The following is a 25,507-nucleotide window of genomic DNA, read 5'->3' as shown; positions in this document are numbered from 1 at the left end:
AACTATTCATTTGCATTTTGCATTATATTACAACTAGGAAATGTTTTCTTTAATAATGGTTACATTTTTTAGAATATTCATATACATTTAAAATGTTTTCACATACAATTCTGTTATTAGAATGTCAAATGATTATAAAAATGTAAAAAATTCATAAATTATTTTTAGAATATATCAGACATTGCTGAGCAAATGAAAGGCAACTTAGATATGCTACTGATAGTCCTGGCACTCAGATGCTATATTAATTCTGTTTATATCTCTATATATTTTGGTACAGTTCTATTATTCAGGGGACCTAGTTCAACTTGAAGCTTCCCCCCAACCAGGGACATCAGGTGTTACGTTGATTTTATTTAAAAAAAAACAACAGAGGGTTTCTCACAGAGGAGGTTGTTTATAATATCTATAATGACCTAAAAGGTTCCCATTGAATTTAAAAGAAAAATAAAATTTGGAGGTGGGAGGAGTACAGACTAACTAGAAAATCCTTAAAGCCACGAAGCACTAAAACCAACTAGATGGGAAGTGAAAATGACCCATCTTCTTTTGTAATATAAGAGTTGAGCTGTAGAGATCCCAGTAACCACCTTCTCTATCATAATCTTAATTTTAAAAAAAAGTGAAATATCTATGATCTCCAGGACCTTAGTATGCAGTCATAGCTAAAGAAATTAAGTTTGTAATATTATTGCTACCTATCCAGAAATTCTGGAAGTTTAGATGTAAAGTGAATCTTGCCACAGAAAACTATAAAATGTAGCTGTGGGGTGGTACAGAGTGTGATGGTTGAATTTCAGAATACTTCAGAGATCTCCTTTTAGCTAAGAAACTGTTAATGAATAAAGGTTTTTCATACCATATGGTGTGGTTCATATGAGCAAGATGTAGATTATTAGATTAGACTACTTGTCTTTAGTTATTTCCTCAACAATACTAATGATAGGAAAAAAAATTAAACATTGGAGAAAAAGAAATAAAACAGATTGCTTATTCATAAAAATTATAATATCCCTACCCTACTTCTGGATACATGCATAAAAATAAACAGACTTTTTCCTTGAATGCGTACTGTGGAATCACTAAATGATCTTGGTCTCACTGAGACCTTTTTCATCATATAGGCATAGGGTAATAATGCAAACAACTCATGAAAAAAAGTTGGTGATTTTAATAATTGATTATGAAAATACATTTACATAATGAAAATTACTGCCAACTTAACCATTTAACATTTTGAAGAAATGGCTTTCTGAAAGATAGAGTAAATGTATTAAATCTCATCAATTTCTTTTCCTCTTGCTTTTATTGTAGGATACGTACACAAGTACCTGCAATATGTAAAATAAATTTGCATATTTACTTGTACTCTTAGAATAAGTATTTTATTGTCAAGATGGCAGAATAAGTGTAGAAAGAAATTGTTTTGGCTCTGCCCCAAGCACATAGTAATAATATGTAAATTGCCAGAAGACAAAGGTGTGATAAAAAAAAATCCTGTGATCTAAAAATATATTTTATCTCTGTAAAAGAATGAATTATGGAATACAGTAAATTATAAGGAGGCTGACTTTGCTGTTTAACAATGCTTTTCCTCAGATCTATGGAACCTAGTTCTTAATTCAATATCAAGTATTTTAAATCTAAGGTCTATCCGTATTTTTAAGCAAACTTCAGTTTCCTGAATATTTCTTAGTAAAGCAGAAGAAACAGGATACTTAAAGCATCTAATAAAATGCTCTTAATTCTTGACATCAAAAGCTTGCCAAAAGCAATTAAATACAAAAAAAATAGAATGAGAAAGTTATAAATCAACTGTATAGTGAACTAGATTGAGTTCAAGAAATAGGCCATTTAAAATTTTTTTAAAAAGCAATGACCTAAACATTTTTTGAAGAGAAGAGAAATTCTGCCAAAGTTAAAATAGTACGATTGTAACTTAAAAAGATTTGCTTAAAAGAGAGTGAATACATAAAGGACCCCATTCTCACATACCCAAATTTAACCATGTATTTTCTCTTCAAAAATAATTTTCATCTACTTCAAAGGCTGGTAAGATGCTCTGAATAAGGAACAAAATCAAAGGCCATTGTATTTAATAAAAATTGTGAATGTTTCAATTGGAAAGAGTACAGATTTTCTTTGTGAATTTTTTATTGCAATTTATTAATAAAGAATGATTTCATTTTAAATGAGTCACTAATGTACACCAAGCATAGGCCCCAAATGAAAAGAAATTGTACAACTCATGTACAAAAGCTAGATTGTGTGATACAATTCATATCTAATTAGAATCAGATTAATCAATTGGATAATTGACTACAATCTGATACCTTCCTGCATCTTTGTTCATATATTCTACCTTCTTTCCTGGCATTATGCCCATGCTTCCAGCTAAATAAATCCTACCACTTGTCCATTTCATCCCATCTTCTTTTATCTACTTTCAGATGGCATTCCATCAATTCTTACCACTGTCTACTGCCTGGGCATTTTCCCCCCATCTTTCCTTATTTATTTCCATTAGTACAAATGCATGGGATGATTTCTCTCACCTAGAAAAAAAAATCGAACCCCTTATTACACACCCCACTCTGGCTGCCACCCTGGATATTTCCTTTGATTCACAATGAAACTTGTTAAAAGTATTACTTAGGCTTCCTGTCTCTTCTCCAATTTTCTCACATTGGTTTTGAACCTCCTATTCCCTACCATTCCACTACAAATGTTTTATTAAGATCCTCAGAAACACTTGGGTTTCTAAATCTTTCAATCCTCAATCCTTATTTCCTTGCCTAATTTGCAACATTTAACTCAGCTGATCAATGTAGTCTTATACTTTCCTGGTCTTCAAGATACCACATTTAACAGTATTTGCCTGCTACCTCCAGGTTGCCCCGTCTCAGTCTTCTTTGCTGCTCTCCTCACTTCCTCACCTCTACACATTCAAATGCACTAGGGCAGAGTACCCTTCTCTCTCTCCCCTGATATCTCAGCCAGTTTTAAGTATCATCTTCACTTATGTCCTCAAAAGGGCATACTTCACTAAACTCCAAATTTGTACATCCAACTCCCTGTTCAATATGTCAGAATTAATGTTTCTAAAACTGAGTCCTTAACTTTCCTCTTACAGTCTTCCCCAATTCAGTAAGTCAGCTGTGTATATTCATTATTTCAGTCCAACAAACATACCATTGCTGGTGTTTTTCTTTCATGACACGTACTCACTTCATCAGCAAATCCTACTGCCTCTGAGCATACCTAGAGAATCCTCCTGTTATCACCTTTGCTGCTTTCACTCTGATCAAAGCCACTCTTACCCTTCATTCATTATTGATCTACCTTTCCATCTGTTATATCTTCTATGCTTATCATCCTATAGTCTATTCTCAACACAACAGCCAGATTAATCCTGTTAAGATTGAAAACTAAAGGACCCAAAATGGCAAAGGAGTAAGTGGAAGGAAGCTACACTAACCTCCTCCCAGGACCAATCTGTAATTACAACTAAATTATAGAAAAATCATCCTGAATAACCAACAGAACACAAGCTGGAGAACAGCCTTATAACCATGGATATACAGAAGAAACCATTTCACCACAATGTGACTGACTTGTAGGGAGTGTGGAGGAGGTGCAAGTGGGCTGGCTGGACTCCCATGGACAGCAGCTGAAGTCCTGGAGGGATATTTCAGCAGCCAGGGATTTCCCCCTGAAAGTGTGGGGTCTAAACACAAAGCTGGGCTCCCCAGCCTACAGTACCACTTATTTCTTTATTCAAAGATAAAGAATTCAATATCTGAAATAAATAATAACACTGAAAGGACAAAACAGTAGGTCAGATGAAGCAGAGGATCATATCAGTGATTTGGAAGACCAGGTAGAAAACACCCAGGCAGAGCCAAGAAAGGTACCCAAATAACATACAGCTGTGAAAAGAGGTGGGATTTCTGTCCACCGGGAAAGAGAGCTGTAGACACAGAGAGCCTCTTAAAGGGCCAACACACAGAATTCCATTTGCAGCCACTTACGCTGGACTCCTGCAGAGGGAGGACAGTGTGGACTAGAGGTGCGTGAGCAGACTCTCGGGCTGGAGGCACTGGGGAGAGAACTGAAGGAACAGCTACCATGATCCTTGTGCTGAATCATTCCCCATAATACAGAAGCCATCTTTCTCAGGCAGAACAGTCCTCTCCATGTGGCATCTACCTGAGAGGAAGCAATAACCCCACTCGCAAGAATTACTCGGCCCTGTGGGGCTTAAGACCTGCTGCTGAGGAGTACAGCTAGAACTTTTACTCTTTAACACTAACAGAAAGCCTGCAGGCAGAGGCAGAATCCTGGGAGCTGAGACTTTAGCTGATCCTCCCCCAGGCCCAGTGCTGGTAAATGCCAGCCTTGGTGCACATCCTGGTTCTTTCTGCACACATACAGGCACAGAGGAGGGAGCTGCAAGCTTTGCATGGCTGATAGCTCCAAACAGGTTGTCCAGGCCCAGTCATAGGTAGCATCTAACATAGGTTGCCCCAGACTCTTTGCAGCTCTACTTAATACCTAGAAAGAAACAAACACAAAGAGGCAGCCAAAATGGGAAGACAAAGAAACAGGCCCCAAAAGGAAAAACGGGAGAATTCTCCAGAAGGAGAATTAGATGAAATACAGGCAAGTAATTTATCAGATAGACTGTTTAGAGTAACAATTATAATGATACTCAACAGCATTTAAAAAAAAAAAAGACACAGAAATCATAATGAGGGAATTGTCAGAAATAAAGAATGCAATATCTGAAATAAATAATACACAGGAAGGAATAAACAGCAGGTTAGATGAAGAAGAGAATCAAATCAGTGATTTGGAAGACGAGGTAGGAAAAAACACCGAGGCAGAAAGGCAAATAGAAAAAAGAATGAAAAAAAATGAGGACAGCTTAAGAAACATTTGGGACACCGTGAAGTGTAACATCATCATGGGAATACCAGAAGGAGAAGAGAGTGGGCAAGGGATAGAGAACCTATTTGAAGAAATAATGACCAAAAACTTCCCTAATTTGGTGAAGGAAAAGGACAACCAAGTCGAGGAACCTCAGAGACCCCAAAATTGGATCCAAAGAGGCCTTCACTAAGACTCATCATGATTACAATGGCAAGGTTTAAAGACAAGGTAAGAATCGTAAAAACTGAAAGAGAAAAGCAGGTAGTTACATACAAGGGAGCACCAAAAAGACTGTCATCTGATTGATCAACAGAAACATTACAGTCCAGAATGGAGTGGTGTGAAACATTCAGCATGATGAAAAACAAGGCCCTACAACCGAGGCTACTTTACCCAGCAAGCCTATCATTTAAAATAGAAGGAGAAATAAGGATCTTCCTAGACAATAAAAAGCTAGGAGTTTGTTAACACCAAACCAGTACTGCAACAAATGATAAAGAGCTTACTCTAAGAAGACAAAGGAAAAAAAGAAAGAAAAAAATGAGGAAAATGGTCTAACAATAAAATGTCATTAAGTACATATCTATCAATAATCACTTTAAATGTAAGTGGCTTAAATGCTCCAACCAAGACACATAGGGTAGCTGAATAGATAGGAAAGCGAGACCCATATATATGCTGCCTCAAAGAGACTCATCTCAGATAGAAAAATACACATTGATAAAAGTGATGGAAAAAGACATTTCATGAAAATTGAAAGAAAAGCTGGGGTAGCAATATTTATATCCAACAAAATAGTTGGATATTTTAAAACCAAAGTTATAGTAAGAGACAAAGAAGGACACTACATAATGATAAAGGGAACAATCCAACAAGAGGATATAACCCTAGTAAACATTTATTCACCCACAGAGGAGCACCTAAATATGTGAAGAAATCTTGATAGACATAAAGGGAGAGATCAATGAAAACATAGTCATAGTAAGGGATTTTAATACCCCATTGACTTGAATGGATAGATCTTACAGGCAGAAAACCAACACGAAGACAGCAGCTTTAAATGGCACACTAGATCAAATGGATTTGATATCTTCAGTGCATTTCACCCCAAAGCAACAGAGTATATAACATGCTTTTCAAATGCACAGGGAACAATTTATTGCACAGGGAACATATTGTCTATCCTCAATAAATTTAACACGTTTCAATAAACTTAAGGAGATTGAAATCATATGAAGCATCTTCTTTGACTACAATGCTAGGAAACTATAAGCCAATCACAAGAATAACACAGAAAAATATGCAAAGACATGAAAGCTAAATAACATGTTATTAAAAAATAAGTGGGTCAACAATGAGATCAAGGAAAAATCACAAGACACCTTGAAACAAGTGAAAATGAGAACACATCATTCAAAAATCTGTGAGACGCATGGAAAGCAATCCTAAAAGGGAAATGGCAGGCCTATCTCAAAAAATAACAAAAAGTTCAAATAAATAATACAACTTCACACTTAAAGGGACTTGAAAAAGAACAGAAAAGCCCAAAGTGAATAGAAGGAAGGAAATATTATATATAGGAGCATAAATAAATGAAATAAAGTCTAAAAAAATAATACAAAAGATCAATAAATCCAAGAGCTGCTTCTTTGAAAAGATAAATAAGATTGACAAAGTTTTAACCAGACTCATCAAGAAAAAAAAAAAAGGAGAGGACCCAAATAAAATCAGAAATGTAAGAAGGAAAATAACTAACAACAAAGAAATACAAAGGATTATAAGAAAATATTATGAACTATATTGCCAACATGTTGGACAAAGTGGACAAAATGGATTAAGTCCTAGAAACACAGTCCTCCAAAACTATATATGGAAGAATCAGAGAATCTGAATAGCCTAATTACACCTAGTGAAACTGAAGTAGTAATCAAAAAACTAACTCCCAATGAACAAAAGCCCTGGACCTGATAAGTTCAAGGTGAATTTTATCAAACCTTCTGGGAAGAACTAACACCTCTGCTTATCGATTTCATAAAATTCAAGAGGAGGGAAGGCTCTCAAACTCCTTTTATAAGGCCAGCATTATCCTAATTCCAAAACCAGATAAAAACACTACCAAAAAATAAAATTATAGGCCAATCCTTGGCCTATAGGATATAGGATATAGGATATCCTTGGTGAATATAGATGCTAAAATCTCCTACAAAATATTAGCAAACTGAATACAGCAATGCATCATAAAAATCATATACCATGATCAAGTGATATACCATGATCAAGTGAGATTTATTCCAGGAATGCAAGGTTGGTATAACATTCACAAATCGATAAATGTGATTCACCACATAAACAAAATGAAGGATAAAAACCATGTGATCATATCAATACATGCATAAAAAGCATTTCATTAAATCCAACACCATTTATGACAAAAACTCTCAGCAAAGTGGAAATAGAGGGAACTTGCCTAGGCATGATAAAAGCCATATAGGACAAACCACTGCAGGCATCACACTGAATGGGCAAGAACTACAAATATTCCCCTTAAGATCAAGAATAAGACAGGAATGTCCACTTTCACATCTCTTATCTAACATAGCACTGGAAATCCTATCCATAGCTACCAGACAAGAAGAAATAAAAGGCATCCAAATTGGAGAGGAAGAAGTAAAACTGTCTTTGCAGATGACATGATACTATACAGTATATAGACAACCCCAAAGATTCCACCAAGAAACTACTAGAACAGATCAATGAATTCAGCAAAGTAGCAGAATACAATATTTATACCCAGAAATCAGTTGCATTTTTATATGCCAATAGCGAACTAACAGAAAGGGAAATTAAGAAAACAATCCCATTCACAATTGCTTCAAAAAAGAATAAAATACCTAGGAATACACCTAACCAAGGAAGTGAAAGACCTGTACTCAGAAAATTATAGGACCCTGAAGAAAGAAATAGAAGATACAAATAAGTGGAAGCACATACTATGTTTGTGGATAGGAAGAATTAACATCATTAAAATGTCCAAACTACCCAAAGCAATCTATAGTTTCAATGCAATTCTATCAAGATTCCAGAGTTATATTTTACAGAACTGGAACAAACATTTCAAAAATGTATATGGAACCACAAAGGCCCTGTACAGCAACAGCGATCCTGAGAAAGAAGAACAAAGTTGGAGGAATCATGTTACCCAATATCAAACTATACTATCGGGCCATAGTAATCAAAACAACATGGTACTGGGATAAAAAGAGACACACAGATCAATGAACAGAATACATAGCCCAGAGGAGGCAAGCACATACAATGGGCTAAAGGCAGTTTATTCGATAAATGGTGTTGGGTAAATTGGAGAGTTATGTGAAGACAAATGAAACTAGATCACCTTCTTATAACGCACACAGAATACATCAAAAAATAAAAAATAAACAAATGGGCCTACATCAAACCAAAAAAGTTTTTGCACAACAAAGGAAATCATCAACAAAAAAGACAACCCATGGAGCAGGAGAATGTATTCACTGTTATATCTGATAAGGGGTTAATATCCAAAATTTATAAAAAACTTACAAAACCTAACATGGAAAAAAAAACCCAATTAAAAAAATGGGCGAAGGACCTGAATACACAATTCTCCAAATAGGATGTACAGATGGCAAATAGACATATGAAAAGACGCTCAATGTCACTAATCATCAGAGAAATGCAGATTAAAACCACAATGAGACATCACCTCACACCTGTCAGAATGGCTCTCATCAGTAAACCAAAAGATATGTGCTGTGAGGATGTGGAAAAAGAGGAACTCTTTTGCATTGTTGGTGGGAATGCAGACTGGTGCACCACTGTGTAACACAGTATAGAGATACCTCAAAAAATTAAAAATGGATCAGCCTTTGATCAAGTGACCTCATGGCTTGGAATATAAACCTAAAGGAACCTAAAACACTAATTTGAAAGAACATAAGCACCCCAATGTTCATTGCAGCATTATTTACATTTGCCAAAATATGGAAGCAGCCCAAATGCCTATCAGTCGCTGAGTGGATAAAGCAAGTATGGCACATTTACACAATAGAATTCTACTCGGCCCTAGAAAAGAGGGAAGTTTTAATCTTTGTGACAGTGTGGATGGACCTGGAGAACATTATGCTAAGAGAAATAAGCCAGTTAAAAAAAGAGACAAATATCGTAAGATTTCACTCATATGTGGAATCTAATGAACAAACTGAGCTAACAAGCAAAATAGAGACAGACTCATAGATAGAGAGCAGGATGGCAGCTATGGGGTGGGAGGGTAGGGGGTGGGTGGAAGGATTGAGCAGAAAGGAAAAAGGACTCACAGACATGGACACCAGTGTGGTGATTGCAGAGGAAGTGGGATGTGGGTATGGGGGGACTAAAAGGTAATGGAAAAATTACAATAAAAAAAGAATATTCTTAATGATATGTTGGAAAAAATTTATTTAAAGAAAACTGGAAACACTTATTCATAAAAATATATGTCCCTATACATTCACTTCAGCATTATTCACAATAGCCAAGACATGGAAACAACCTAAGTTTTCTCCTATAGATGACTACATAAATATAGTACATACATACAATAGACTACTACTAAGCCATAAAAAATAATGAAATATTGCCATTTGTGCCAACTTAGATGGATCTTAAAGAGTATAATGCTAAGTGAAATGTCACACATAAAAGGACAAGAACCATATAATTTCATTCATATATGGGATATAAAACAGAAAACAACAAATTAACAAGAAAACAAACAAAAAAACTGATAGACAACAATATGGTAGGTACCAGAGGTGAATGGGGCTGGGAAGGGAGAGTAGGACGAAGAGGGTAAAGGTGTCAAATACATGGTGCAGAAGGAGACTAGACTTTGGGTGGTGAGCACACCATGCAGTTTACAACTGATGTATTGTACAATTGTACACCTACAACTTATAGAATGCTATTAACCAATGTTACTCCAATGTATTAAATTAAATTTTTTAAAGGTTAAGTCAGATCATGTCATGTGACTGTTTAAAACCTTACAAAAGTTTGCAATACAACTCAAAGTAAAAGTTGAAATCATTACTATAAAGCCCTATACACGATGTGGCCTCCTCTGATCTCCTTTCCTAACTCTCCCTATCATCACCTTTCATCGTTCTCCATGCTGCCCTCAGTACTGCTGTTTGAACACATGAGGAAAGCTCCTCTGGCTACTGCCTGGACCTCAGGGCCTTTGTACTTAACTGTTCTTTCTGCCTGGCATGTCCTCCCCACAGACAGACTTGTTACCTTCTGACCAAGGCCCTTTCTGGTGCTCTGCCCAAAATCACAACACTCATCCTATTCCTACCCTGACATTCTCTATCATTTCTCCCTGATTTAATTTTTTCTTTAGCACTTAACATATTTCATATTAGATTTATTCATTTTGTTATTGTCTGACTAGAAATTTAAACTCCACAAAATTAGAAATGTTTGTATTTTCTTCTCTTCTGCAAAGTTTCTGATACATAATAGACACTCAAAAATATATTTGCTAAATAAATGAATCCAACATTAATATTGAGAATATTAGGTTTACGTTATAACCATGTAGTATAAGATGAGTTCAGGGGCTTCTCCCTCTAGAAAGTCTATAAAACTCTAGTAAAATAACTCGTAGTTTGTTTAAAAGCCTCCTTGCTGAGTACTTGACCTGAAGTATTGAGAAAGGCTTAGGTACTGTAAAGTGCCATTTCTCCTTGTCTCACTGACCCCACCTGACACTATTACAATCCCCTTTCTGAACAATGAGAGAAGTTCTCAACTTCAGGATAATCTAAAACATTCTAGACCACCCTACTCCATTACCCCACCCATGGCTCTACCTAGATTCGATCACAAATGTTATAGGCATCCAGCTCTGAGCTGGAGGTAATCAGTATGAAGGCATATATTGTTTATCGCTTATGCATCCTTGTTCAACAAAGAATAGTATACTTTGGATTGTAAATATGTGTGCATGGTTACTTGTGTTTTTGTTGCTGATGAATTGCTGCATTTTACAATAAATATTCATTGTTAACATTAGTATTTGAGGTTTTAGACTAAAAAGCCTAAAGGGTTTTTATAGAGAATTTTTTCATAGCATTTTCTATTATGGATTATTATCATTAGAGTGGTAAGTCCAAGTAAAATATTCAAAACAGGAAATAAATGTATTTATTTTACCTGGAGTTGACACTGAGGGATCAGGAAGGTTTTCACCTTCCTCGTCAGTACTTTCATCATAGACAGTAGCTCTGTCAGCATTCATTTCAGAACATGTTGCAGTTTCCCTAGAAAAAGAGAAAGTTAGAATTATAAAGTATTGGCTAACTCCCAGCTAGATATCAAATTCACTAGTAATCACAGAAAATATCCCTGAGAAAATATTATAATTAAACAAACATATGTTGAAATACACTCCTATGATGAAGATGAAAGCACCACAAAGACTATATGGGAACTCTCTTAAGACTAAGTTTATCTGTTAGCTAATCTAAAAGTGGTTGAGTGCTCACTATATTAATTCTTGAATCAGTTTCTCATCACATTTTTCTATCAAAATGCTATTCTTCTGTGGGTCAGAGTGTTCAGTATTTTACTGATCTCAAAGCAGTTTTGCCTTTCATTCGATCTTCTGAAAATTCTGAGTCAGGTACTTTTATTCTTATTATAGAGATACCAAAGTAAGGCACAGAGAATTTAAACAACTTGCATGAAGTCATGTAGTAATAAATATCAGTGCCAGACCAGCACATGAAATAGGACTATCTGATATCAAATGCTATATTCTTTTTATTATGCCATTAGTAAACCTATGTTTTCTCTTAGATTCAGGGCAATAGACCCAAACTTGTATCTGCAATTGCAAAAATAATTATCATTGTCCATATCACACCAGCCTTTAGTCATCTATGATTCTTCCCTAAAAATCAAGTACATATCCACTCTTAGCACCACCTGATTCTAAAATTAACCATTACTTAGACATCAAGATTACCAATGTGTTATACCCCACTGTGGTTGTGCAGAAGATTACAGTTTTTAATCAATTTCTTGGTAATGTCTAAGCATTAAACAAATAATATTTAGATAAACTTCATGCCAGTTTCATGATTTAAGTGAAAGTGTGACTGTTGGGCAGACATGGGGAAATTGTTGAGAATTCTCCACCCTGTTGTATCCAACAACAGTAGGAGCATCCAACCTCAGACTATCAAATGATCTCATATTACTAAAAAGATGGCACCTAACTTTGATTAATTTGGGAAGAATTCCACTTAAATTTATACACCTGCCCTCCCAAAACAGAAAGGTCAAAATACCTTTCATGCTCTGTGTTCTTTTCAGGTTCTTGAACTTCATTTAACAATTTATGTAAGCTTCTGATTTTTGCTTTCTTCTGATTTAGCACCAGAATAAACCGTTTATAAAGATCAGCCTCCAAAACTTCCTTAGCACTCACACATTTTTCAAACCTAAAATGTAAATAAACAAATAAATAAACTATGCATGTTTTCTTAACATTAATATTTTACAATCTATTACTGAAGATGATTTCAAGAAAACTTTTCAAGAAAAATACAACTAAAATCATTTTGACATGCTTTCATTGATTTAAAGTTTTATATACATAGCTAAACAATCAGAACTCATGGTTTCTTTAATGTTAGTAATTTGTGTACTAAAATAAAGATCAAATTGGAAACTGATATTAAAAAAAACTTTTAAAACATCTAAATGCCTAAATGCAATAATTCATTTACATCTCTGGTTTATTTCTGAATGAATATTTTTATGGGAGAAATTTGAAACAAGAGTAACTAAAAGCCTATGTTTCCACTGCTTTGTTAATATTACCGTAATAGCAACAGCATCTTGTTTTGTGATCAACTGATTTACCTAATCTGTTTTCTGTAAATAGATGAGGAACTGCTCCAGGCCAAGGGCAGCTTCCCCAGTTCTAGTTTATAACCCAGCAGCACCTGCCCATGTGCACATACACAGACATACACACAATAAATGAAAGTATACAATTTGAAAATTTTAAGAAGTTCATAAAACAGCAAATATAAACCAGTATATATCTTCAATCATAGATATATATGATAAAACATACAATTCTCTATCATTTCTAATTTTTTCCACAATATTTAAATGAGCTAACAAGAGATTGTGCTAATTTTGATCTCCCAGATAATATATAAAGAAAGTAAACAAGCAAAGGTTCCATGTACTTGATATGTGCATATATACACACCATGAACAAAAATCTATTTAAAGATCCAAATATAAATTATTTTAAATTTAGTCTAGCTCTGCCTAGTTTTCTCTTAACCATATTCATTTATGCTTCTGTTGTTCTATGCAGGTATCACAGTATTTTCACTACATATAGTTTATATATTTATAACATTTTATATATGTTAAATATATAAAATATTTTTCAGTGAAAATAACTAGAAACAAAAATGTCAAAATGTTATACCTTTGATATATATGCCCTTATGCTTTCAACAACATATCCAGACATGCAAAGAATTAGGGCCTCTCATGGTATGAAAAGAAACATATGGCAATATTGTTTTCTGGGAACAATTACAGCACTCTTATAGCATAGTCATTGGCTGTGAACTCATAGGCAGAGTGCCCGTGTGTTTTACTGGCTACTTTATCCTTAGTGCCTAGCACAGAGTACTTCATTCAACAGCTACTAAGCAGGTATTTATGAGATAAATGAATCAAGTCAGTGAGTTAATATGGATATCTTATAAGGAAATGGAGAGCCAGTGATTCTGAACTTTATATTTCTCACTCCTTGAAAAGCTAGTCACCAATGTCACAGAAGTGTTTTTCATTTTATTAAGCTTCTAAAAAATCTGTGGTAAGTATTAATATCATCGTATTCCTTTCATCAAGCAAAGCCCTCTGAGAAACAAGTAAACCAAAAGGTGTGGGAGGGAAAAAGAGCTAAAGTTGAAGAGCTGCCATGTTGATGGCTTACTTTAAGCAGAAAGATGTCACTACAGTTGTATTTCAGATGTAAAGTGTTAAGTGAATATTATTTTTCACTTTCTTGTACTATTTTGTAATGTAACACAATAACAAAAATTTTAAAAAGAGAAAAAGAACATACATACCACTAAAATACCTGAGAGTATAATAATGAAATACTTTAACTCTAAAGTTAAAACCAATTATAAATATGTACACTAAAAAATCTTGTTATAATTAATTACATAAAATTTTAAGAATGCTAATCAATCAGTAATTTATCTTCTTTAAATGTATATTTAATATCCATATAAAACACTGCAGTGATTCCTGATTGAAAGGGTATGGACACTTAGCAATATGAATTAAAAATGAAAATAATATATCAAAATGAAATATGATATAATTTGTCTAAAATACTGTTCATCTAAATAATTAGTGTCATGACTGTCAAAGGCAACAGCATTGCTATAGAAGGAGAGCAAATTCAACAGAATGAATGGCATCCTCTGAGTTAAACTTGTTTGGTTTTAGGAAAATTTTAGGATTTTGTTGCAACTAAATTTCTGATCATCTAACTGAGTAACACTTTCTAGACAAAGCTGGGAAGTTGGGGTTAGCTCACACAGAGTATTACTGTGAACAGTTTCAGGAAATAAATTTACTCTTAATTATTACTTTATCAACAAATCCAGAGAATGCTATCCTTTTATTCACTATTCAGTTACTAAAAGGTACCTACCATCTCCCATACATGATATTTAATGCCAATCCTCCCTTATGGCATTATATTAACATGCCTTCCATATTTCTTGACTCTTGCCAACCCTCTACCTCAAGAACTAAAGAGCTATTAATAAGTGGGATATACAGTGGAGGAGAGACATGGGATTCACTGCTAAGTTTAGTGATACTAAAGGAGAACACAAATACAACTAGATCAGACCACACTTAGTCCAAGGATCATATCCAGGGCAAAGCTCAGACCTGATAAAACCATGAATCACTTAAAACAGGGAAGGCCTAAGTGATGCTTCATCTTTTCAATGGTGACTAAGAGAAAGGACAATATGTTAAGTTTAATTAGTAACAGGACTGAGGTATCTAGGAATTGGACCAAAGGACAGTAATTTTTTTTAATTAAAAAGCTAACTAAACATGAAAAATACTGAATATTCAAAATAAAATATTTCTGGGTGGAAAAACAAAGAATCGGAGCAAGTTTAAAAACAACAAAGAGCAGAAAACAAGGCAATTTCATGTAGAAATACCATCCAAAATAAAACAAAAGATTAAATAATCCCAAATGAAACAACAGATGCATAAATGTGAACATGTGGTACTTTGTAGCAGTACAGTAATCCTTATATTTACAATCAGCTCTGGTCAAATTTATATCCAGGTCAGAGTTGTACAGCAAGGGAAAATATAAATAGAGTTCAGAGGACAAAGAATGCTAAAAAGAACTGGAAAAGAAAGCAGTAAAGAGATTTAATAAGCCTTAAATACTGAAGAAGATGGTAAACAGCTGCTCCTCATCTTTTCTGAGGACAGCACAGGAGGAAATGGCCTTCAACTACACCATGAAGGACTTAGGTTACCAAGAGATGGAAGCAAAAATTTTCTGACTGTGACTGTCCTTCAGCACTATAAGCGGCTACCAAGAGGAGCTGAAGCTATCTCTTGAAGTCTTTAAAAATCAGACTGAATTCATCCTGATATTATGTGACCCTAGTTTAAAGGCAGAGAGATGGAATAGAGGAGCTCTCAAGGTCTCTTCTATTCCAATGACTCAATGTATGTCAACCCAATTCAATCTGCTGAAAACTGTCTCAAATTATAGGTTTAACGACTAAAATGAGAGTAAAGCTGGACAGTTTCTAACATGATAACTCAATGCAAATGAAAGGTCTATTCAGTAACATGGAACATGAGAATTATTTAGAATTAAGTAGAAAAAAAGTGAAATAAATATAGATAATAACCTGAGGATTTACATACAATATTTTTAATGTTTTATCTAGCAAAACTATATCAAATTAAATAATCTAGTAATGTTATTTGTTCAAAATGAAGCTAAGACCACAATTTATAAAAAAGTAAATAAAATAACTGGAAATATATTGTCTATATATTAAAGCTCATTCTTTTTAATCATACTGTAATTCCTCATGCCTTACACAAACTTGGTTGATTCTCTGCTCTCATCCCAAATGAAAATAGCTTTAGAGCTGGCACTGATTATAACAATAATGCATATTTAAATACCTATGTATATGCAAAAATACCCCCCAAAATAAAGTAAAATTTAATCCATAATTCCAGATGTAGACTATTAAAATTTCATTTTTCTCCTTCTAGACAGTTTCTATCTAAAGACAAGTTTTGCCAAAAAAGGGTATTATTAATATTTTTGGAACTTCATATTTCTCCTCTTAATATACCATAACATTTTCACAATATAAGCACATGTGTACATGATTTTTTTTGCTTATATAATATCCTATTGTGTATTAAATATATTTGAGACCTGTCTACCAAGCTTATATGGAAATTCTCTGCACCTATTTTATGCTCCTCCTCCTTTCATTCCCCCAGGCATACAGTCTGGAAAAATGACGGAGAAGAAATGATTGGATCATATATGAACACTGATATAAAAGAAATCAGAGGTTGCCCAGAAAACCAAACTGTGACCAGACCTAACATTATGGTCATAACTAATGAGTCTCTGTTTTCCTGTCTTCAGTGACTTAATTCAGTATGTGTATGTCCTATTTCTAATCTCTCTAAAGACTCTTCATCAGTACTATTGGGTTGGCACAAAAGTTCGTTTGTTTTTTTCTGTAGGATGGCTCTGGTAGCACTTAGTTATTTTTAACTTCATTTGAAACAATTTTATTAGACTGTATTGTGACAGCTGTCATATCACCGCACATCTAAAATCAAAACTGGTGAATTTTTGTGTAGCCATTTTAATACTGAAGATGGAAGAAAATAAGTAATATTTTCAGCACATTATGCTCTAATATTTCAAGAAAGGTAAACACTCAACTGAAATGCAAAAACAAGATTTGTGCAGTGTATGGAGAAGGTGCTGTGACTGATAACATGTCAAGAGTGGTTAGCGAAGTTTAGTTCTGGAGATTTCTAGCTGGACGATGCTCCACAGTCGGGTAAACCAGTTAGTTGAGAGCAATCAAATCAAGACATCATTTGAGACCAAGGAAAACCATACAGGCTTTTTGGCCAACCCAATACTTACTTCATGGAAGCTGGAGCTGCAGATTCTTTGCTCATTTTCTAGTATTCTAAGGCTGTTGAAAGGGAGCCCTAAAGGAGGTACTGCAGTACTGCTTGGCCATGAGCAAGATATGGTAATAGCTCCTTCAAATAGCTTCTTTCCCCCTTGATAGGTGGAAAAAAAACAAATTTGGGAAATACGGAGTGGGGAAAAGTAGGTTTACAGTTGTTTGAATGGAAGATAATACAATAGTTAATAAATTATAATACAAGAATAAACTCTGTGCCTTGTGTACTCAACAACTGTTAACCTACTTAGCCACACCTTATAGATAAAATCTAACATCTGGTATATAATTAAGAACCTAGAATTCTCTAGGTTGGACTCTTTCCTCTTAGTTTGGAGGGTAACCTTAATTGCAAACATCTTCAGCCTCTGAAGAAGATATCTGATCCAGTATTTACAAAAAAAAAGAGTAGCTGGAGCATAGTAAGACAGGTGATAAGATATATGACTGTGCTTTTAATCAAAGAAAAAGGTTTTGCCACAATGGCACTTTCTGTACAGTTCACAAATAGCAAACCAAGCATCTGTAGACCACATACCATACTCCTCACACATTACAGCACAGGGCACATGTTCTCATCTTTGTTCTCTGCTACTTTCCATTCTATGGCAGTGGTATTGAATATTGATGAGATAACACCTCTTCCAAACTCTGGCAGACATTTTAAAGCAATTTGTTCAAGTACTAGGTATCCAGTCTGCATTTTTGTGGGCAATTTGTGGATCAGATTTCCTATCATCCTGAGGGTATTTTGAGTTTTAAATATTATGGCTTATCATAAACACAGTACATCTCCTTTAATTTGATTTATTTCACATATAAATAGGCCCCAAAACAGGGATTGTAACAGATATTTGATATCAATTCAAACATGAATAAAATAGAAGTTAAAGAGTAAAATTAACTTATTTTTCTGTATGGTTTCCTAGTATTTATACATATTTGATTTGGTTCATTATTTTCATATGATTAAAGACAAAAATTCATTCAGAACTGAAAGAGAACTATTTTCTTAATATAATAACTGAGAGTTGAATATAACCAGGTATTAGAAAGTTTATTTTATATGTCTTGCATTAATAAAGATGATTGAATAAATACAAATAATTTCTTTTAGTTGACTTCATTTTTATATACATATATTGATAAAACCCTTCATTTACTCTGTTATTCCCCCATATATACTTACTAATGTCCATAAAAACAATCTCAATGACTGCCCTAAAAAGACCCTAAATAGAATAATGTTCTTATCTTCTAGATCTACTACTGGTTTGAATGAAAATTTTAAAAATCTACTAGACACACTGGATATAGTAATAATAATTATAATTATTATATGTATTCCACATAATTCTTTCAGATGTTGCAAGATAGATATATATATATAAACATATGCATATTATACTACATATGTCTCTGTAGAGATATAATGTTTACAACATACATTTTATTTCCTTCAAATATCTTTTACATAACAGAATAACATAGGCTAAACCCTGGGCCAGCCTAGATTATGAAATAGTTAAGAAAATTCATAATTAATAAATGACTTTCCTCTTCATTATTTAAAAAATAAGAGGTAAAATCAGAAAAGTAAAAGGCTTTCAAATGTCTTTTCCAGTAGTCACAATTACCTCACCTTTTAAAAGTGCTGGTAGTATGAATTTTCAATCTATCAGGAAAAATAAGTCTCTATGAGAAGCCAAAACACACATCATTTGAAATGGTTGCCATTTATATAAAGATTCCAAATAAGGAATAAATTGTGCTTATTTATGCTTTGTGTCTCTTTTTATTCACTATTAATCCTGTAATTTGAGCTAAAGTAATCCTTATAAATAGCCACTTTCTAAATTTGTATTAATATTAATCAATTCTATTTTCATTGCTCAGTTACTCCTTATCATTTATAAGTTTGCTGGGACAACCAAATACTAATGACCTAAAAGTGTTCATGTATTACTGTAACGTACAACAGTGACCAGTAATTTGGTTCAATTATATTAAGTAAAGGTATAATTAACGACAGATTTATTTTAAATATATGCTAGACTATGTGACGAATTCACAAATCATTAACACTACAATGATCTAAAGAGAGTTTTTTGTTTACATAATACATTATGCACACACCGTCCTTGAACATCATTCCAATCTCTCAGAAGCCTTTCATTTTCTTTCCGCAGGTGTTCATTTCTGGCTTGGTTTTCTGCAATGGTGTCCAGGCAGTCACAAATAAGTTCTCTAATGACGTCAGCTGGGCTTGCAACTTTCTCTAGATTGAAGGAACCAAGTCTGAACTAGAATGAAAGGAAAACATGATTAGCTTTGGAAGAATATGAAAATTGACCAGCCCAGTTTTAAATACACGTAATTTATTCTAAAAAGGAAAAACATCTGAATCAAATAGAGCACATTTACCACGGATAGAGTGAACAAAGTAACTGAGCAACTTCCTAATTTCTTACTAAAATTTATTATATAAATCAAAATATAACCTAAGAATAATACTTGTAAATCACTCTCCCACCTTCTAGCAGAAAACAGCATAAATGCCATATAAGTATATTATCATCGGTTTGCTACAACCTTACATAAGACTATCTGTTCAGATTAAGAAAAGGAATTACACAAGAGAATTTTTAATGATAGATTCTGTTGATATTGATGGTAAAATGGAATAATTGACATAAGCTACATTATTTCTGAAGAAAGAGCAAAATGTGGTAACAGCTAAGAGAAGTGTGAAGTTTTAGGGAACTTGTAAACCTGGGGATACCACATGGCATCAAAAAAACCAATTTATTTCTATAAATTATAAACAATAATGTTAGTAGTCAAGCTGGAGTACCTTTACATAATCTTCTAGGGGACACTTTAAAATGATAGTATAATATAGTCTTAGTTATAGTTATAGAATTCTGAAGGGAACACAGTTTCTCCCCATTTGGTAGATAAAGATACTAAAACAGTAATAATAATTACATGTGTCCTTACTATTAAAATTATAACTATTGTAAGAAACAGTAAGATTTTTAAAATAAATTATTATTATATAGCTGCCATAACTTGTGGTTGAAGGATAACTCAAGCAAAGCACAAACATAAAGTCACTAATCATCACCAAAATGGAATTATACCATACATTTTATAGACTATAAACTGAGATACAGAGTAGTTATCTAATACACTGAAGGACTCAAGTCATGACTCGACTCTGCTATGCTGGTACGCTGTTTCCTGACATAAGAAGGTGTCCTAACTAAACAACTAGTAAGAGAAAAAATGAGGCTCAGAAACTACACAGAATTCTGAGGAGAGATTATGGTGGCATTGAGTAGCAAAGCTAAGAGTAAAACTGGGAGGTTTTTATAATTTCGTTTTTTTAGCTTCCTAGATCAGTAATTTCAATTATGGCATCTAATTTGAAGATTTCCCAAATGTCTTGCTTTAAAAAAGTATTTCTATAAGTATGTTATGTACAGATTGAGAAATATTTAACAGTGGTGGATAATTCTGAGACAAATCCCCATTAAGCAAGTTACAAATAAAACTAAAATTCACTAAAATAAAAATTCAATGTTTGCAATCTGAGTAGCTATTATAAGACATTTCAGTTAATTTCTATAAATTAGAATCTTCTGTACATTTAATGCCAAAGAGTAAACTTTTCTGGATAAATTGTGTTTACTAATTTACTTTAAATTTTCAGAAAGAAAACAGTCTTACTTGATATTACTAAAACTCTGACAAAAGGCTTAAATACAGATGATTTCTAGTTATTGATAAACATTTATTTATACTAGCTTAAATTCTAAAGAAAAACAAAGGATATTTATGTTCTTCAGTATTACAGGCACAATTTAGAGGACTGAATATTACTTGTCTAGCTGGAAAAAAAAATATGTGTGTGTGTTGTAACCTAAGCAAATCATAATGTCTGCTTAATCCTTTAATTTGTTTTATCTTACCTCTTCCTGTTTCTTAACAAAAAAAGAAATCAGATAGGAAAAAAAACCATTCTTTATTTCAATGAGTTTACCTAGTTGTATCAGGCTTATACATGTAACTGAAATTAAACAATTTGAGCAATGTTTACCAAAAAAAGACCTGGAAAAACTCTAAAATTACTATTCATTCACAAAATTATTTCAGGCAATTTGTTATATCTGATTTATTTATTTATCTTAAATTTAGACTTGAATGACCAAAAGAATTTGCAGTTTTCCCATATAATGAAACAAGAGTCCATTTAACAAGCACATAAATTTAAATAATAAAGTTTTATCTTGTAAAGAATACATAAATTGAAAGTAAATTAGAGCATTTATCTTTTTAAGCTTCTCTTAAAGAAACACACACACACACAAAATAAAGATCATCTGTAGAGCATTACTTTTTCAAGTCAATAGAAAGTAGAAGAAAAATTAAGCTTATTTTCTTTCTAGCCAACAGATTACATTATCAGCAAAATGTAAACCCACAAAGTGATTTTGTTTCTCTCATTATTGTAACAGTCAGGTAGCTTTTTCCAAGATGGACATTTTTAGAAAGAGTTTTTCATCACTTGAAAGTTTCAACAATAATGACAATTGGATAATTAATTTTTGCCACACTCTGTTCCTGAATAACATAATTGGTAAAATACAAATATACAGATAAACACAGTCCAGTGCCCTACCCTTCTATCTCAGATGGCAAAGGAAGAAGGGACCAATTCCAAATAACTCATAACAATCAACTTCTTTCAAAACGTCATTCAAATGTATACATTCAAAATTCCAAAAGAAGTTTTTAAATCTTTTCTTGGCTATTAAGTATAGAATAAACTTCAAATGTGATTTCTTCTTAACAGTGGGCAATGATTTTTTTGGTTTCTATTTTCTAATTATATTGTCTAGATTTTTCCTTTAGCATGTGTGAACATCTGTGATTCTAAACAATTTTTTAAAAAGGCAAAAAGTATATAGAAACTCAATCCAAGAAATGGACTTTACTTGAAATATTCAGATTTTTTTTTTTTTTTTAGAAAAAATCTGTTATGTTTGAGAGAGTGGCTCCACTGGACTATCTTGCCTGTAATACACTTGGATCAGAACCAAGATAGGAAGCACGCTTCCACTTTCCCTGATGCTGTTCCAGCATGTCCATATCTTTACAGATGCAAGGGTCCACATGACCATGTACACTGAACTTCCGATAAAGACCTCACATCAGGCTTAATTAGTTGAAAGGCATAAAATATTTCTATACTTCAAAATATTTCTATGCTTTAGATTCTGTAGGTTCTTAATATCTGCCATGCTTATACTATCACTCAAATGAAAAATGGCAATTTAGGAAAGTATTGTTTTTGAAACCAATAAATTCACATAAAAGTTTAATTCTATGTTTGTGTCAATTTTTAAATCTTTTACTTTAGTTCTTTGTTTGACATGTAAGCTATTAGCATGACTGTTCTTTATTTGTTCTGTAATTTCAAAATAATCTATGATATAAAATCAGGATTTCAAAAGGTACACCAGAGTCAGAAACCACAAATTAAAGACATTTTGAAAGCATATTTCTTCTTTAGAAGCATGGGCAAAAATACATTTTCTTTTGCAGTCAGTTCTCAAGACCTTGTAAAGAACTCAGTGTCCACAGACCTACACTGAGCTCCTCATTCAGTCTATAATCTAAGATTTTAAACTATGTCTCTCTTTTTTTTGGCTCTGTAAAAAAGTTGAGAATAATTAACTTTTTAAAAGTTGATAATCATAGGTTGCAATAGTTACCTCTAAATTATCATTTTAGCTAGCAAAACAAACAAATAATAGCATTCTTTATCTGATGTGCACTTACAATTCTCAATTTCAAAAAACTTAGCCATTTTCTTTAGCCAGGGCTTTTATTCTGGATATCGGTCTGTCAGTTCTTTAAGTCGACAGTCAAATGCCACACCCCTCACTCATCACTTCAAAGCCCAGGTCAAGTTCTCTTTAACTATTTGAGCCTCAACTGACTTCTCTATTCTAAATAGTCAAAGTTTGTCTCACACAGTTTTGCACTCAGTTTGATCCTCCTTATGGTTTTTCTAGTTTAAAAAAAAATCAGTTTTTTCCTTTAAATTTCTGGTCCTTTGAGATCACAGGCTATAAATCATATTTCTTCCACTGTCTCTACAGTATTTTGCACAGCTCTAGACATATATTAAATGCTCAATAAAGACTTGAATTTTTATTGGAATAATCCTTATTAATAGGAAATATAATTATAAATGGAGTAAAGAAAAGAATTGAGACAGTGATGCTCTGAATACAAATTAAGACTTTTTTAAAAAAGGATGTAACAGTTTTTCTAATGGAATTGTATAATTTAAACAAAAAGGACCTGGTTAAAAATTGCTTAATAGCATTTAGTACTGTAATAATACCAGGTTTAATAGAACCTAATCAGATATGCATTCTATGATTATGTACTCAGTTTTCAGGTTCTTTGGAGCAGCCAAACATATAAAAGAGAATACCTACTTATGTTAATCATCAACTAAGTATTTTAAAACAACTATATTTTCACTAAGATCTTTTTATCATGAACTCTTTGCTTCAATGACATGCTCAAATGTTTATTTTAGATTTAAATAAAAAATATTACAAGTGAAACTTCTAAAGCAGTAACATATCTATGTTGACAACTGGTCACATTTGTCTTCTAAGGTAGCTAGAATTGAGTAAATAATACCTATAAGGACTCTTTGTAAAAAGCTAACAGAGTTACATTGTGAAACTACTAATCTTACCTTTCCAACTATTTTCTTATAGCTCAAAAAAATGCTTAAACATCTCAAGATGACTGCATGATCAAGATGGTTCTGCATATTTTAGATCCTGTATGTCCTGAATATCAAAATGCAATAATCTAAAAGTAAAAAAAGTGCTGAGCTGAAATTATTAGCATTTTAACTATATGCTTTAATATATTAGGTATCATCAAGAATTCTTATTTCTGTCTTCATAATTGTAAAAATAATTGGTAGGAATCAGAAAATCCTTGAGGGAAGGAAAAAAAAGAAAGCAAGAGTCTATGTGGTTAAGGAATATCAGAAGTTACTTTTACTCAGAATGAATATAAATGTTCACTCCATTACTGTGAAAAAATAGAAGTGATGAGTCTCTTGGTTTATGGGAAATATAGTAAAATCTATATTTATCTTAGCTTAATTAGGGTTTTAATTAACTATGAAAAATTACACTCTACATAAATTAAAAATCAACCAGAAGGTTTTTCTTATACTAACTGGTTTGGGAAGGGAGTGTTGAGGGCAAGGTTCTCTATTAGTTGCCTATTACTTTATTTTTGGTGTTAGGTGCTGACAAATAAATACTGCTTTGGATTCCCGTACACTTTTCTAGGTTTCATAATACTTACCTAATCATATCTTCACAGTATATTTCTCTATCTTCTACTTAAATGCTAAATGGTAATATTTCTTGGAATGGCCTCTTGACCCACTTCTCTTTCTATGTAGTTATATGGTTATCCACAATCACAGATTCCATTAGCTGAAAACTGCGACATGTACTCTTCTAGAACGCACCCTCCTAAACTTCAGACTTACATAGTCATTTCAATTCCTTTTGAACTGGTGCCACCAGGCTGTCCTAGAGCAGCCTCACACTTCAAATGCCAAATAGAATTCACTATCAATCTCCCTCACTGCTGAACTAGCTCCTCCCTATATATTCTACTAAACATTCACCATTCAGTTATCATTGTGTGGTCTAGTGAGTGAGTATGAACATCTATCATAGCATTACATTATTCACTTGTTTTTCCTTGTACTAGGCTAAAAGCTGCAAATGGATAGGAACTACATTATTACTCATACTAGTATCCACATTCTCACATGGTGAACGTAGAATGTACTTATTTAGTCATTCATTTATCAGACTTCTTTGAGTATATACTATGTGCTAGGCATTGGAGACACTGTTGTGAATAAAAAAATACAATGATCTCCCCTTTGGAGTTTATTATTTGGATTTGAAGCACAGCGATGGAATAATAATTTCACACAGATGTATATTTGATGAAGAAAATAAAATGGGTACTGAGATAGTGACTAGAGGGCAGGATATCCTTAGTAAAGCCACACCTGGACACTTAACCCATGGAAACCATGAGACAATAAATGTGTGTGGTTTCAAACTGCTAAATTTGTGGTTAACTTGTTACTT

General features: G+C 33.2%; 1 protein-coding gene across 2 annotated transcripts in view; it reads right to left on the bottom strand.

Annotated features, from left to right (window-relative positions):
* Positions 1-25,507, bottom strand: part of XRCC4 (X-ray repair cross complementing 4) — a 232,369-nt gene that overhangs the window by 117,146 nt on the left and 89,716 nt on the right. For both annotated transcript variants that reach the window (XM_054578562.1, XM_054578561.1), the window contains 3 exons: positions 19,422-19,588; positions 12,306-12,458; positions 11,167-11,273 (listed from right to left, as the gene is read on the bottom strand). In XM_054578562.1, the coding sequence (XP_054434537.1) occupies positions 11,167-11,273; positions 12,306-12,458; positions 19,422-19,588 (427 nt within the window). The remainder of the gene's footprint in view (positions 1-11,166; positions 11,274-12,305; positions 12,459-19,421; positions 19,589-25,507) is intronic.

This window comes from Pteronotus mesoamericanus, unplaced genomic scaffold, assembly GCF_021234165.1.
Source record: "Pteronotus mesoamericanus isolate MK-2021 breed Mesoamerican mustached bat unplaced genomic scaffold, CSHL_Meso_final contig_50, whole genome shotgun sequence".
NCBI classification, from domain to species: Eukaryota; Metazoa; Chordata; class Mammalia; order Chiroptera; family Mormoopidae; genus Pteronotus; species Pteronotus mesoamericanus.
The sequence above is the reverse complement of the archived record's forward strand: the minus strand, read 5'-3'. Positions and strand labels throughout refer to the sequence as shown.